Below are 15551 nucleotides of genomic sequence, written 5' to 3'. Positions count from 1 at the left end.
AAATTCTTAAAATTATTCCTCCATCTTTGTCTCCTTGATGTAATATTTTTTTTCATTTACTAAGCAAAGAAGAACACTTGGTGGTTCATCAGCTAAGGTTTGATATATAATTAATAAACCACAATAGATATTAAATGCACTTCTGTCAGACAACACACAGACTGAACCAAAACATACAAGGAAAACATTTAATTGCAGACTGATTTGGTTTGACAACTAAATATGTCTAATCTACACCATTAATTCACAATATTGCACCACTACTGCCTTCTGCGTGTGTGTGTGTTTGCATGAAAGAAGAGAAATAAACAGTGTATATGTGTTATCACTGTGACAGAGAGGTTAAATATGCTGAGTGTGTCCTTTCAGTCCAACCATTACATGAACATGCATGTGAATGTTCACTGAATGAACGTCTGTGTACGAAGCCTGTCACTCAGCCCGGTCTGTGAGGTTAGTTCTGATTGGTAGTGTTGCGTCGATCCAGTGGTTTGGGTTGTTGATCATGGAGGTCCACAGAGCGACCTCCTCCTCTGTAGAGTCCATCCAGCTGACATCCTCCCCATAACTCTGACCTGCCATCAAAAAACACACAATTATTCTGTTTATATTGAAGACATTACTACAGACTACTAACTGTTCCTGTGTGCATGTGTTTTCATTCCATTAAGGGTCACTGTTACTGATGACAATAACAATAACCGTCGCGAGCCTCATTCAGGCTTACCTGGAGAGGCAAATGATTCTACCAACAGACTAAAATCCAGACATGATGCCTGACAGTCAAATCAAGAAATCGCAGCCCCCGAGCTGAAAGTAGCAACAAACAATCCCCAAAGTCTACAGCAGTCAGCCCTGCCATCTCAATATTACAGTTATATGTCAAAATCTGTTTACAGTAAGCAAAACAAAATCAAACTTGTCACTTGTCATCACTCTGCTGACATCATCTTCCCTCAGGGCCCCCGGAGTGAGACAGAGGCTGCTGCTCTATCAGCTTTTTGAGCTTGAGTGCTACACACGCCTCGTCAAGCACAGTAACACCAACCATGAGCAAAACAACACCATCAATATCAATGCAGGCTACTTCACAATAACTAAATTAGCTGAAACCAGAATTGTTTGCCACCTTGTTCACATATATAGTTTTGCTACTGATCCGTGCTTCACCCCATTTTGCCATCTTTGTGGCAAGTTCAGCAGCCACCAGCCCAACATGTGATATTTAACAAAGCAGAGTAACGCTGAGGCTCTCTGGAAACTTAGAAATGACCTCGCTCTCATGACATGACCATCAGAAATGCCTGAAATGCCAACAGGACAAAACGCAACACGACATGCAGCACTGGGCTGACATACTGTCACCATGCCAATCCTAAACAGCGCTGAAGACGAAGCCTAAAACTGCTTTTATTATGGCACAATCTCAAAAGCTGACCATAAAATAAACCGACCAGTCAAACAGCCCCTTTAATGTCCCATCCCCTGACACAGAAACTGCTGCCCTCCTACGAGCCTACGAAATGTCAGAGCACCCATGAAGTAGCACTGAATCTCTAATCACAGCTCAGCAAAGAAAATGGCAGGAGATGTCGGCAAAGCTGAATTTTAAAATGAGAGGCTGGAGCATTTATTCATCACTTCGAAAGAATTTTGTCACACTGAATAAACTCTCCCGTCACTTCCTGATTTGCAGAAGACAGCCCAAGACAAACATAAGTGAGTCAACATTGCCAACAGCAGCCCAGAACCAAGGTGATTGATAAGAGATATGATCCTCTGCAAAGACCAGGCTGGTATCCACACAGAGTGCAGCAGAGGAGGACAAATACTGTCTCCAATCACCAATACTGACTGCTGCCTTCAGAACAAGGTCAAAATATGCGGGTTGTTCCCCTTTATGGTCCCTTATTACATCATCTGTGATAAAGGGCTTCACTGAAACTGAAAGAGCCCACCACAAATAACCTTCCTCCATGCATTTAGTCTTTCCATTTATCATGTATCTTTAGAATGAAACCAGAAAAACACAAAAGTTATTGGTAATATTTGCATAAAACAAGCATCTGTGTCATTTTAACTGTGTATTATACCACAGTTCAGTATGAGTGTTTTATCATAAAAGTCCAGTTTGCTGCCTGCAATCGTCCAATATTGTATGCCTACTTTGTGAAAGCTTATACTGCACATAGGCTGGTGTAATCCCCAGGGGTCCCTATTCCTGAAATACATCAATTTTATATTTACAGAAGCAAAAATAGCTATTTGGTTGCAACAAAAACACAACACTGCAATCTATGTAGAGGGATTTTTATGGTACTCTAGCAAGCTCCAAAGACATCCTTACCACCAAAGACAACACCAAATTCCAAAAACAAGAATTTGTCACATTGAAAAGGCCTCTGAGCTGCACAGCCTTGATACAAATTAGTTTGTGTGTGTAACCACACACTTAACAAGGGCTAACTGGCGGCAATGGAAACTTGCTGGTATTCTTAATGTAGGCAGAGAGTGTAGAAACACTCACCGGTTCCACAGCTTAGACGAATCCCTCCTAGGACGTGTATTTTTAACCCTTCGCGGTGCCAGACAGTCAGCTCAGCGCAGGCCTCTCTCAGGTCGCTGGTGTGGAAGCCATCGTACACCATGGTGTGGTTGTAGGCAGGGCTGATGGAGCGCTTCACCATCCGCGTCTTCTGACCGCTCTGTCGACTAGCATCTGGGAGTATGTAGCTTGTGGGGTGCAGATTAAGATGAATACAGATTCAGACCGGAATTCAGATACATAATGATACTGTAGGTGTATGTGTGTGTGCATGTGTGTGAGTATTGTTTCCCTACCCGTGTGTACAAGAGGTGTTTTTAAAGTGCATTAACTGATTTTTATATGATACGCATCTGGTGAGAGAATATCAGGAAATATGTTGCAGAGCTGACACACCTTTTAACAAAGGAGTCTATAGGGCCCCCTTTGTTGGACACGAGACCTTGAGCCTCCCGCAGCCAGATGTGAAGCTCTCCTGTCAGGGGCAGACCACCACCTTAACACACACACACAAAATGTATAAGATACATGTGATTGAGGTACGAAATAACATATGTGTGCTCTGCTCACCCTCGAATCCGTCTGGGATAAACTTAATAGAGAGCACAATGGTCCCGCGACTGCTAAGGGAGTCTGGATTCAAATTAACCTGTGATGAGGGCAGAAAGAGAAAAAGATAAAGGCAGAGGAAAAGACACAGGAGGAAGGAGAAAGAAAAAGCAAGGGGGGAGGGAGGCAGAAGTGTTGGAAGCAGGAAAAGATTAAGGTTACATAAAGCCTTCGTTGAAATTCACAGCATGTCTTCGTCTCCCTTCAGCTCTCCCAGACACAAGAGACACTCCTCCCTGTATTCTGTGTCTCCGACAAAGCTGCCAAAACTGGTGTCATACAGACACTCAGATACTAAACAAATGTAGACACAGGCAGCATAGTGTTGTGGTAAATAGCTGTCTGGGAGTATTCAAACTCACATGCTAATTTATGTGAGTACATGGTTGTATATTTGCATGACAGTCCTTCGTGTCCTCTCTCCCCTACCCGTGGTTGCAGGTCCTGCCACAGTGGCTCAGTGTAGGTCCAGTCCCAGAGCCCCAGAGACACCTCCACCTCTCCCAGAAACACGTTCCTTCCCAGGTGCTCGGCGTGCCACACAGACAGGTTCAAGGTTCGACTGCGAAGCTCTCCAATCCGCACTTTATACTATGAGACAAGAACCAGAATCAGGCAGCACATGTAAGGATGGAAGAGAAAAGTGCAGGACGAAGCATAAATCAGGTAATTTAGTCTTCAAGACAGGTGAAATAAGTGCCTGCAGTACACCTTGAAGGACAAGGAGTGCTGAAGGACAAATTATAATAATAAACTTTATGTATATATGTACTTGTCAAATGAAACACACATGCTTAACATTAGAGCAGATAATCATAACATGTATGGTAAAAAAAATAAAGTAAAAAGCAGAATAAGACAAGATAAAACAACCATCAGGTTAAATGTGGGATTTCTGTGAGGGCTGCCGCTTTATGTGATATGTGAATGAGGGTCTCACTCGGAGCGTCTGATCATAGATGGGGTTTAGGGTCTTCTTCTTCACAGACGTTTTCTTCTTACTATGACTCGACTTGTCCGGCAAGAGATAGGCTTTCACATATCTGTGAAAAATGCAAACACAAGGCATTTTTGACTGATTTCGTATGTGATGATGTGGTACACTCACATGCACTGTCACTTACGGGTCAGAGCGGTTCTTGCGTGCCGTGGCAATATCCTCACAGCGATACACTTTTACTTGCAGCTCCTCCTTCTGGTTGTCGTAAACCAATGAGAATTGGATGCGGCCCCTCACCTCGACCACTCCAAAATCGCCCGAGCTGAACAGACTCATCATGCTTCCACTGAGCTATAACACACACGCAGCACAGATCAGCTCCTGCGTCATTGTCCGGAGCTGAGTCATCTTGCGTCGCTGGATAGCCAATTAATTGAATGTACGTGCGTGCGCATGCACATATGCGCGTGTGTGTGCGTGTGTACCGTGTAGCCCGAATGAAGGCTGCCATTGGAGCCGCTGGTTTTCAGTGACGTTGGATCTGGCTCTGTCAGGCTGCTGCTCAGAGAGTCAGTGTCCCCGCTGTGGCTGTCAAAGTCGTCCTGAACACAGACACAGACACCCATTTTACACACACACACACACACACACACACACACACACACACACACACACACACACACACACACACACTGTTCTCAGACACTTTGAATGGGAGATGAAAAAACTGGCTAGTTTACCGAAACCAATTAGCGGTGGTGCTCTGTGAATGTGGCTGTGTGTTACAATCACCTCTGGTTCCTCTGAGTGGCCATTACTTCTCCTTTCAGACTCTAAGAGCAGAATGACGAGTTAATAACAGTACTAAGAGACGGCGAGAGCATCACAGAGGCACTGAGAGAGAAACGTTAGTACCTTTGGATGATGAGGAACTATTTCTATGCAGCAGACCCTGGAATTGGAGATGATTATTTATATTTAGAGAACTTGCTTTCAAGCACAGATAAAAAAAAAAAACAAACACAGATGCACACACAGACCTGTGCGATGGGAGTTTTTGTTCTGGGCGTGGGTGTGGGTTTCAAATTTTCTTGACTCCTGAAAAAACACACAAGAAATTGGGAGAATGCAGCTAAACACAGCGAATGATTTTTCTACGCGCGCCCTTCACTGACCCCCTGCTCTCCTCGTCTTGGCTGTCCTTCAGTCTTCTCTCAACCTCAGGAGACGTGTTGTTGTTGTGGGAGGCTTCCTCTCGCTCGCCAATGAACAGTCCAGCCAGGGGCACATCTGTTACCAAGGCAACAACCACATAACCATCCCTGGGACATCCCTATAACAGCAGGCCTGAAGTACTAGTGCTGTGTTAACTGAAAACAGACCTTTGCTCTTTGCGTTCCTGTGGCGTATGGTGGCGTGGACGAGGGTGCTGCCAGACCAGGTGCGGTGGCGTTTGTTGCGCTCCTCTTTGAACCACGCCCCCGACAGGGAGTGCAGACGTGTCGAGTCTGTTTCTGTCTGCTGAAGGATCCTGCAGCGTTGACACAGGGCCAAGTTAAATAGCAAAGAATCACAACTTCCTGTTGGAAAAAGTCAGATGATGTTGGTCTACGTCACCAACAGTCACTGCTGTCACTTGAGTCATCTAACTTACTCAGCGTAGAAAAAACGAGGTTAAACTATGTCATTTCTACAAGTAAAAAAAAAACAAAACACACAAAATCTGAGTTGTCAGGTTTCCTACATGTTTGTCTTTGATACAAACACCACCCTGACAGTAGTCTTTGATACACCACCCTGACAGTAGAGCTGAAATAACTAGTCAACTAATCAATTAGCCAATCTAGACAAAAATTAGTAGGCAACAATTTTGGTAATTGATTAAGTCAATTATCGAGTTAAAATGCCAATTATTCTTTAGTTTTTCAAATGTGTGGATATGCTCTCTACCTTGGGTTCTGGGAAACTGTGATGGACATTTTTTACTAATTTAAGATGTTTTGTAAACTAAACAATCAATTCATCAAAAAAAAAAAGTAATTAGGTGAAGATTAATCAACACAAGCATCACCCACAGGGGACAATAGGTTGACTATTAGACCTTATCATATAACTAAATCCGAGGTCCTGTGAGGTCTTTGATCATGTGGTCAGTTGTATTTATAGCTGTGCAAACATGTTGTACATGCAGGAACTGCTCTGAACTGTGTGCACATATAATTTTACTGTGTTGTTCTTTGACTTCCCCCAATGAGGCAAGGCTGAATAACCAACCAGGTGGCCTGGTCGGACTGGTCTGGGGCCCCAAAAGGCCCCAGGTTCACACTGTGTCAATTGATTTGTGGTAATTTTATGACCTGAAAGTTTGTTTGGAAACGTGTCATTACAGCAGCATCTCAAGAGACACGATAAGTGTCGTAAAGGTGGGCCTTGCTTTGCTTCCTGATTCTGAGGCCCCTGTCTTGTCTTGAAAAGGACCCTGAACTAAAACCTTAATTATTAGCCGGAATTAGCTTACATGTTTTGCATTACCACATAGCAAATCTGCAATCAATAAAAGAGTTTTTCAACTTTGAACTGCAAGGATGATTTTAAGGAAAGCCCTGAATAAATGAGTGAAGTCACAAAGAATACAGATGCTTTCTTACAGGTGTGCTGCATGATACAATTAGGTCATTATCATCCTAACACGTTCTCTGTCTTGTCCCCTTTGGATGGAAGGCTCACATGTCTGTATGTTTGTGTTCATTACTGGAAAAGACTGGCACCTAAAAAGGATTAACAGTCACCTCTGACCTTACACGTCTTTCATCAAGACGATGCAACTCTAAGTCACGCTGTACGACCTGCAGAATGGCGGACTGCTCCTCTTCGGTCAGGTGGCTCAAGTCAAGAGACGAGTCAACCTGCTCCCCCTCCATCCCTGAGTGAGAAGCAAAAGCACAATCCTCAAACAGACGACACCTATTCATCTCTAATTACCATCAAACATTCTCTACGAAAAGTAGTGAAACATTAACAACAACTAGCGTAAGACTGCTCTTGTTCTTGCTAAACCACAAATGTTGCTTCCCAACATTTTGCTTCAATGCTTCCGCCAACCAGACAACTCACCAATTGAGGTCACAGTGACTTTGACCTTTGACCACCAAAATCTGACCAGTTAATCACTGACTCCAAGTGAATGCTTGTGCCAAATATGAAGAAAATCCCTCAAGATGTTCCTAAGATATCTCATTTGTGAGAATGGGACAGACGGACAGATGGACAAACTCCAGCCACAGCTGTCACTGGTGCAGAGACATAAAAAGAAAATCATACGCAGATGTACTAACAAACAGGCACTTGCATAAAGTAAAGGCTGATTTCATTGTGATGGGGTGCAAAGATTGAAAAAAAAAATACGACATTGGAAGTAAAAGTGACTTACTCCATTAGGAGTTACATTCATGAAGGCGGGGGTGAAAGCTTATTTCTAATGTAATAAATAAATGCCTGCCAAATTCTCTCAAAGTTATCAGAGGAGCCAGTGAGTCCAGCTCAGTGGACAGGTGATCCTAGCTAGCAAAGTGGCACATTTAGTAATTTTGAGTTTTGTTCCAGTAAGAGGAAAGAAACTAGAAATAAAAGATACTGCATGTTGTCGGTGCCATTCTCTTCCCAAACATATATCAATGAGTTTGGAGCACATTTCTGCTTATTAGGCTTCACAAGAAACAAGAGCAGAAATGTCAGAGAAAAATATACATGAGCAGACATGTGTTTTGTCTTCTGTCTCATTCTGCTAATGATCTTGAGGTCCCTCGGGTTTATCTTGTGCTGATGTCCAGGATGGGAACCTCATCGTTAAACCATTCAATACACTGTCCACAGTGGCTCTGATACCTCAGTGGGTGAGGACACATACTGCGTCAGGTCTATTCCTGTCGGCCTCTATGACTTTCATCCCCTCCTGCTCCAAATGCTGTCCACTGTAGACTCTAAACTACAAAAATAACACTTAATGATGCTATTTAAGCTGCCACTACATGTTTTGACGCTACAAATCCTAATGTTAAAAAAAAACAAACTGCTGCACCACAATAAAATAACTTTATGTCTCAGTGTGTGCCTTTTAGTGTGTGTCTGTGTGTGCTCACTGCCTTGAGGCTGCTTACCTTTCAGTAAGGTCTAATTAACGCATGCGCAAAGCTCCTGTCCAAGCGGTTAGTTTGGCAAACAGGATATCATGCAGCTTGTGTACCACAGCTTACACAACCTCACACCTAAACAGAAAAAAAGAAGAATATTGTAGCGTGTAGTAGATAATAAGGAGCAACAGTAATAGTGTTGCGTAAAGTTTGCAGTGATGCGCTCATCTAAACCTGACTAACCAGTTGCTTTTTACACTGCGTCAGATGTTACACTTAATGCTGTACTTGCAATTATTATTCAAGTGTCTGGACATGGTCATTTCTATGAAGTTTCCCTTTAGAAAAAATAGGCCCGTTCAGCATTTCACTTTCTTCATCCTGAACACCGCGAGAGAGGAAACACCTGTCGCCACTTTCTCCCTTTTTGGATCAAAGGTTAAACTCTCCCCTCACACATCGACTATAAGACACACACACACACGCGCGCGCGAACATAGAAACCCCCCCAAAAAAGTCCCTTACCTTACTTGACAGCTTCCGCCATTTCCATCGGTGAAGAAGTTGTGCTGTGTGCCGTGTGTGTTGAGGTCTGTGTGCAGAGTAAACGCGGAAAACACGCCCTCCAGATCCAGATCCAGATCCAGATCCAGATCCGCGCACGGGCTGCGGTCAGCTGGGCGCGTGAGCAAACAGAAACGCAGAGAAAGCGTGTGTGTGTGTGTGTGTGTGTGTGTGTGTGTGTGTGTGTGTGTGTGTGTGTGTGTGTGTGTTTGTTTGACTGGGTGATATGACTCACACACACGCGGATGTTTTACCAAATGGCAGGGTGGCGGTGGGATGTAACTTTCCTTCTTGTAGCTGTCCACACCTGTTAAATACACACACACACACACACACACACACACACTTGGCCCCACACTGAGTCTGCTGCTGCTGCTGCACCTACAACCTACAACAGCACACAATCACACACACATGTACAAACAAAGATCATGGCTTGTTTTGAAGCAGAAGAGCGAATCGCCGGCAGCACATAGCCTGCCTCAACCTCTCAGTATGAACTTGTGGTAATGAGTGTGCGCTCCATGTCCCTTTCTCACTGGAAATGCATTTGTGTGTGCAGGGGGGGGGGGGTGAATTCAGATTGTAAAAGACCTGTATTCAGTCCGGCCCTTTGTCAGCAGTCTTGGATGACAGCCACAGTCTGCCCTGATGGGGACCTTTTTTGTGTGGGCTTATTCAAGCCTGTAGGTTCTGGCTCGGACTGCAACTAGTGCATCCAACCAGCCATCCTGCTGTTTCCCCTATGGGCCTCCACCAGAGCTCTGGCTCCTGCTGCATGCTGGGAACCCGTGCTGACACCCACATATGTTAGCATTAATAGGTGCTTCTTATCGGCAGATACTGCGAGTGTGTCTCTGCTTGCACCCGCTCTGCTGGTGAGGGCAAATGTACACTTAGCACATGCTGTGCAAATCTCTGTGCAAAGTGTGATTAACTGTTACCACCTCCCCATTTACATGTATGACAGCAGACATGACACACACACACACACACACACACACACACACACACACACACACACAGAGTAATTGTCCTTAGTTTATTCAGGTTGCCAGCAATTTCTGAGCATTTTCCTTCTAATGGCATCACAGAAAAACAGGCTCACGTCACATCTTGAACTGTTACTAAAGGGTTAAAGCTGATTTGTCTGTAACATACATATGAGCAGTCAAAACCGCTTATAAAAAAGACTCTATACAAGTCAAAAAACACATGCAAATCAGAAGAGTGCTACTAAAGCCATACTGGAAATAGTCAAGTTTAAAGGTTACTGTTTAGCCTTACATGTTAGATCATAAAGTGTAATTTCCTATGCTCCCAGGAGTTGTTGCGACAGCTCCTTTAGGGTCCTCAGCTAAATGCTCTAACTCACTGCAGGTTGAGAAATGAAAGAAATATATAACATAGATAAATATTTAAATGTTTGGTCTCAATAAAACACTCGAAAGTTACACAGCTCCACTTAAACACAGAAGTATTCTTAGATGATGGACAAAATCTTGATGTTCAGGGTCTCGTTTCAGTCTATTTTAGGGTGAAAAAAGATTAAAATGCCTGTGACCTTGTCTGACCTACTGTCTACATGGGATTATATCATGCTTTCCCACAGCCGCACTGTACTATTTACACAGTTGAAACATTAATACAGCAAGGTGCTTGTTGTTTATAAAAAGACAAACACTTAACATGTTGGGTTAAAATTTTTGGTGGGTTTGATCACAAGGATAAATTGCTGTAAGTGCTGAGAAAATTTGAGCTTTTTTGTTCCCTGTTCGTCACATTGGATGATTACCAGCAGTCACAATGCCTCTGAAATATAAAGACTATAGAAACACAGTGAACACATGCATATACACTCATTACACGATGCAGTATTCTGAGAAAAATGTCCTCTTATAAACACACCCATCCCCCAGGGGTACACATGGGGACCAAACCAAATACAACTGCTCAGAAAAAAAGAAAAAAATCTCGTCATCACAACTCGATGAGTCACTGCTCTGCTGTCCTCCAGCCTCGTCTGTTTGTCCTTCACACGTCTTGTCCTCACTGTGGCTGCTCTCTGTGTGAAGACAGACAGAGTTTTGATATGGACAGACAGAGTTTGTGAGTAGAATCCAAAAACAATCCAGAGGGATGTTAAAGGGGAATCTCATTGTATGTTGGCTGCTGTTGATCAGTCCTGCCACTAGAGGATGCTGTTGCACCGGCAGAACACAGTGACACAGTTACACGCAGATGGTTAATCTGATGCAGTCACGCTAAATTCTCCCCTCTCTAACACCTAAGTGCACAGACTCACATGGGGTCATAGCTGCTCTGCTCTTTGGACTTGAGGAAACGCATGGCGAAGAAGCCACCCGCCTGCACACACAGCACGAGTATGATGCCTCCAATGAAGCTGGACATGTCAAACTTGGCCTGGGAGAACTGTGGGGATGTGTCGGTGTTGCTTCCATCACCTGGAGGGAAAGAAAAGCAAGAGTTTGACTCGTTTACAGAGAAATCACATGAAAGCAGGGCTGAATGGGAAAAGAAGAGAGAGTCAATTTTTTTTCTGAGAAAGCACCACCTGATTGCTACTGGGGAACATTTTACTCAGGTCTTACGGGAATAATAAATGTCTGACGCATGAGCGAGAGAGGAGGGGGTGGAAGGGGATGGTCGAGTACAGATGATACGATTTACCTGTGTCACCTTCGCCCCGTCCTTCAGCTACGGTCTCCACAACTGCGAGATAAAACATGCAGAAGAGGCAACAGTTACTGAGGCTGCAGAGAAATATCTTGCATTCATTTTGGAGGAAACTGTTTGTTACCTGTGCACAGCTCAGACACTCTAGTCCAGCTACAGTTCATGGTGTTGTCTACTGAGCTGCCGTCATCAGTCACACACATGCCTGTGTCGTTACCTGAGACAGAAAGAGAGGGAATTTTAGTGTGTGTGCAAGTGTGTATCGTGTCTGTTCCTGGCATACTAAATAATTCAGTCATCTTGTACAAAACAGGGCAGCTTGTGTTACAGCAGGTATGATGATTGAATTACTATCAGAGGTCAAGGGTGTGTGTGTACATCTGTGTGTGTGTGTGTACACGTCACCATTTGGACAAAGCCTCCAGACACAGCCTGTCAGGTTGAGCATGGAGTATCCAACGCACAGGTCACATGACTCTGCTTGAGAACAATCTGCAGGGAGGGACAATACTGGCAGTCTATTGGAAGTGTCACTCAAACGCATCTGATTGACCGATGAGCAATTATCTTCCCACAGAAACGTTTTAATAGCTCAATTATTGTAGAATCTGGACAACGTCAGAGTCGGCAAAAGTGAGTGGGCAACAAGCAAGAGTAATGCCAAAGAAGAGACAGCAGATTCTCAGTCATCTCTCACAGTTATCCTTATTGTCAGCTTGTAAGAAATACTGGAGGACAAGCCGACATCACAGGTAATAAGAGGAGAGGTGTTATCAAGAAAAGGCTTTTGAAAGAGGTCAAATTGTACTGAAAACAAGGAATCATCAGATGGCAGTCAGATGGCCAAACAGTAAGAAAACAAATGTAAGAAATGAGGCTGGACCCATACCTGACTGTGAATACACAGAGGGCACCACAGCAAGAAGCAGCAGTGTGGAGCAGAGGACCTTCAATGCCACCTGCTGCATCCTGACAGCCACCGAGCACGTGCAACAGACAGCTGGAAACTTTGGTGCTTGGAGAAAAATTAGTGCAATCAAAAAGCTTTCAATAAAAATATCCTCAAAGGGAGATCCAATAGTCGCAAATAGAGATATGGCTCCTGGTTAGGACGCAGAGGCAAAGACAGGAGACACAGAGATCTGTGTAACATGAGAGACACACAAACTTGGTTTCCTGGCAACCAGCTGGTCCACCTCAACCCCCCTGAAATACACACCAGTTTGGACAGAGTGACACCTGTTTAGTTCAGCCGGCAATGCACGCACACACACCTGCATTCACACATACGTCCTTACAAACACCATAAACAGCAATACTAACAAGCAGAATAACAAGTGCACAGGGTCCCAAATCAAATAACCCTTTTAGCTCTCATTATTTTGAACTTCCTGTCACACTGCTCAAATCTTCAAACAAGGTGTATGTTTTAGGGTGGTGGGTCCCAACCTGGAGGTCCGGACCCCTAAAGTGGTCCCAAGATAAATCCGAGGGGTCACATGATCATTTAAGACAGGAAACAAAACTGACAAAGAGTCTCCTTCCTAAATGCCAACATAGGCATGCTAAACTGCTCACAGTAACAATGCTAACATGCTAATTTTAAACAGGTGTATGCTTAAATGTTCACCATCTTAGTTTAGGGTTAGCATGCTAACATTTGGTTATTAGCAGTCATTGGGTCTGCGGGTATTTGGTCTTTAAGTAAACTATAGGGTAAATAAAAATTGTGACTCGATGATGGTGTTGGAGGAGAAATTATGGAAAATTTTCCACAATTTATCCTCTGGGCATCATGAATGTCTGAGCCAACAGTATATTTAGAGTGTCTGACAGCTCTAAATATACTGTGAACACACACTGACGTTGGAGTGGGATGTAGAGGTGATTAGAACCTATATGATTACGTACAGTAGACAGTCTGTACGTCAGCAGTCTCTTATCACCTCCAATGTGTCAGTGACAGTAATGAGGTGCTGCCTCATCACTTGCCACTCTCCTCAAACTCAATTGATTTGCCTGTGACAAACAATTCGAGGAAGAGTTTACAGTCCATATATAAAGCAAGATACTAAATAAGTCGAGCAACACTTTCCACTTTGTGTTGCACAAGCACAGATGAGATAAGAGCAAAACCGAAAGATCACAATTTCAATCAAGTCTGAGACACATTCAGCTATCAGCTGCCCCATCTGTATCAGCTGCCCCATCTGTATCAGCTGCCCCATCTGTGGGCTAATACTGATACTGATTGATCACTTTGTGGAGTAGTGGAAATGGTGAAAATATTGGAAATAAAGGAATAGTTAAATGGGGCTGAGAATGCTTTAGACTGCTTGGAAAAGGCTCCATAACTCTCAGCCATACCCCTGTACACCAGCATGCAAAAGCACCAGCACGAGCTGTACAAGTGCTCTGACCTTCAAAGTGTTGCTTTGTGATGTAGATGCACTGAGTCATACAGTAGCGCAGGGCCAAGCCCTCAAAATCAGGTGCATTGAGCCCAGAATCACGACACACACTTTTCAGCTTTAAGCTGTGAGATCTACCATCACCTCCTCCACGCACACCGACGTGTCTCATGTACTCCCACATCTCAAATGCTCCCTCACACGCTGACTGGGTGTAACTTTGCAGCCCTGCAAGATGGCTGCTTTATGTGTCAGCATGCCAGAGAAACACAAAGGGATATTCCGAATTCCTGTCGAACACGATTCCCTCCTCCACTGATGCTCCCACTGGTGGCAAAAATCAATACAACACTGACAAATAAGCGAGCAATGCTGCAATTTACAACCCACAGCGGCGAGACGACTTTATAGTGTTAGTACAAATTCACATATGTGACATAACCAAATAAAAACACAGTGGCGCAAAGAGATCAAAGTTTGAATCCATCACAATATGCAGTGTTTCAGATGGGAGAAATCACCTAGATACATGCACAAATAATATTATAATCTCCCTTCAGTTTAGTTTTTCTGTAATTTTTATAAAATCTAACCTTTCAAAACATGTGATTTACATATAATGGTTCTGTAGTGGCATCATGGGATGTGGACAAAATAGAGCTATAGAGCTTGATGTGAGAAAGAAAAACATCTGTAACTTTAAAGGTGACACTTCAGATCTTCTGGGTGACGTAGGAGGGGAAGCGTGTCCTAATATGGCTTGAGCAGGATGAGAACCCCCCTCCCCTCCCCTGCATTGATATGCGCGACCACGTAGACAACTGTTCAGCCTATTCTGCAGCACCCACGCTCACTATCAAACCGGGGAAGCCATGAATTCCCTGCTGCTGTTATGATACTGTGGCCTTCGTGTCTGTGACAGGTTGCTTAAATCAATAGACGAATCAATACACTAGATAACGAGCAAAATAAACGGCCTTCCTGCATCTGTGTGATTACAGGAAACCTCTCGTCATGCGCAGCAAAATGTCTTTGTGTGTATAGTTTGCATGCAGGCATATGCAAGATTTGCTAATGATTTTAGGGCTATTAGATGGCATGTGTGAATCTCATTGTGTACAACTTAAATAAACTCCCTGACAACATAAGGTTAATACTACTACTAATAGCAATAATAATGACAAAGAAACATCATCATTGTTATTATTGTTGTTGGGGTATGGAAAGGGGCAGTTATGTCACAAAAATGGATGGTAGAGGAAGTGTGTGTTTCACAGAGATTATTGATGCTCTGCAGGACACCTCCCCATGAGTCATCCTGATGCTTCAGCACCGTGGACAGCGCCAGCTCTGAACTCTGTCCCCACAGCTTGATGCCTCTGAGCCCTGCCCGGCTCAAAACAATATCCTCTCATTCAACCAGGCCCCTGGGTCTTATTCAGAAAAAGTGTGTGTGTGTGTGTGTGTGTGTGTGTGTGTGTGTGTGTGTGTGTGTGTGTGTGTGTGTGGAAGGGGGTTATTATTTACCAGAAATGAGAGCAGGAGTGAACCGCAGTGGGAGGGGCGACAGAGATGCCGCATTTTTCTGAATGAAATTACTCCATACACACCCCCCTTTCCCTACTCTCCCCGCATCCTCTATGCCGACATCTCAT

The 15551-nt window shown here is 43.9% G+C and overlaps 2 protein-coding genes across 6 annotated transcripts; both read right to left on the bottom strand.

Annotated features, from left to right (window-relative positions):
• Positions 1–88: 88 nt before the first annotated feature.
• On the bottom strand, positions 89–9280 carry sytl1 (synaptotagmin-like 1). 4 transcript variants are annotated; one of them, XM_070984868.1, is made up of 17 exons: positions 8750–8906; positions 8252–8359; positions 7209–7384; positions 6891–7017; positions 5477–5625; positions 5270–5384; positions 5135–5192; positions 5010–5046; positions 4887–4927; positions 4580–4696; positions 4279–4445; positions 4095–4197; positions 3584–3745; positions 3116–3194; positions 2942–3041; positions 2528–2733; positions 89–575 (listed from the first exon to the last, which is right to left on the bottom strand). In XM_070984868.1, exons 4-17 carry the CDS (start codon positions 7013–7015, stop codon positions 433–435), a joined length of 1602 nt encoding a protein of 533 aa, XP_070840969.1. In that variant the 5' UTR covers positions 7016–7017; positions 7209–7384; positions 8252–8359; positions 8750–8906; the 3' UTR covers positions 89–432. The 4 variants fall into 4 exon arrangements, with proteins under 4 accessions (XP_070840969.1, XP_070840971.1, XP_070840968.1 ...); XM_070984870.1 differs by lacking the exon at positions 7209–7384 and having other exon boundaries at positions 6896–7017; positions 8750–9280; XM_070984867.1 differs by lacking the exon at positions 7209–7384 and having other exon boundaries at positions 8750–9055.
• A 533-nt stretch (positions 9281–9813) lies between these two features.
• Positions 9814–15517, bottom strand: cd164l2 (CD164 sialomucin-like 2). Of its 2 annotated transcripts, XM_070984418.1 has the most exons (7): positions 15424–15517; positions 12375–12472; positions 11891–11977; positions 11610–11702; positions 11480–11521; positions 11094–11253; positions 9814–10853 (listed from the first exon to the last, which is right to left on the bottom strand). In XM_070984418.1, exons 2-7 carry the CDS (start codon positions 12451–12453, stop codon positions 10838–10840), a joined length of 477 nt encoding a protein of 158 aa, XP_070840519.1. In that variant the 5' UTR covers positions 12454–12472; positions 15424–15517; the 3' UTR covers positions 9814–10837. The 2 variants fall into 2 exon arrangements, with proteins under 2 accessions (XP_070840519.1, XP_070840518.1); XM_070984417.1 differs by lacking the exon at positions 15424–15517 and having other exon boundaries at positions 12375–12575.
• Positions 15518–15551: the final 34 nt, after the last annotated feature.

This window comes from Chaetodon trifascialis, chromosome 17 (genome assembly GCF_039877785.1).
Source record: "Chaetodon trifascialis isolate fChaTrf1 chromosome 17, fChaTrf1.hap1, whole genome shotgun sequence".
NCBI classification, from domain to species: Eukaryota; Metazoa; Chordata; class Actinopteri; order Chaetodontiformes; family Chaetodontidae; genus Chaetodon; species Chaetodon trifascialis.
The sequence above is the reverse complement of the archived record's forward strand: the minus strand, read 5'-3'. Positions and strand labels throughout refer to the sequence as shown.

What these genes read in the sequence shown, in the direction of transcription:
- cd164l2 (XM_070984418.1), bottom strand. Translation starts at nt 12,453, where the DNA reads ATGCAGCAGGTGGCATTGAAGGTCCTCTGCTCCACACTGCTGCTTCTT. An exon ending in CTCTGTGTATTCACAGTCAG is followed by an intron (nt 11,978 to 12,374) that starts GTATGGGTCCAG and finishes CCCTCCCTGCAG; the next exon opens with ATTGTTCTCAAGCAGAGTCA. An exon ending in CTGGAGGCTTTGTCCAAATG is followed by an intron (nt 11,703 to 11,890) that starts GTGACGTGTACA and finishes TTTCTGTCTCAG; the next exon opens with GTAACGACACAGGCATGTGT.
- sytl1 (XM_070984867.1), bottom strand. Translation starts at nt 7,015, where the DNA reads ATGGAGGGGGAGCAGGTTGACTCGTCTCTTGACTTGAGCCACCTGACC. An exon ending in CAAAAACTCCCATCGCACAG is followed by an intron (nt 5,047 to 5,134) that starts GTCTGTGTGTGC and finishes CTCCAATTCCAG; the next exon opens with GGTCTGCTGCATAGAAATAG. An exon ending in GCCTTCATTCGGGCTACACG is followed by an intron (nt 4,446 to 4,579) that starts GTACACACGCAC and finishes TGTGTGTTATAG; the next exon opens with CTCAGTGGAAGCATGATGAG.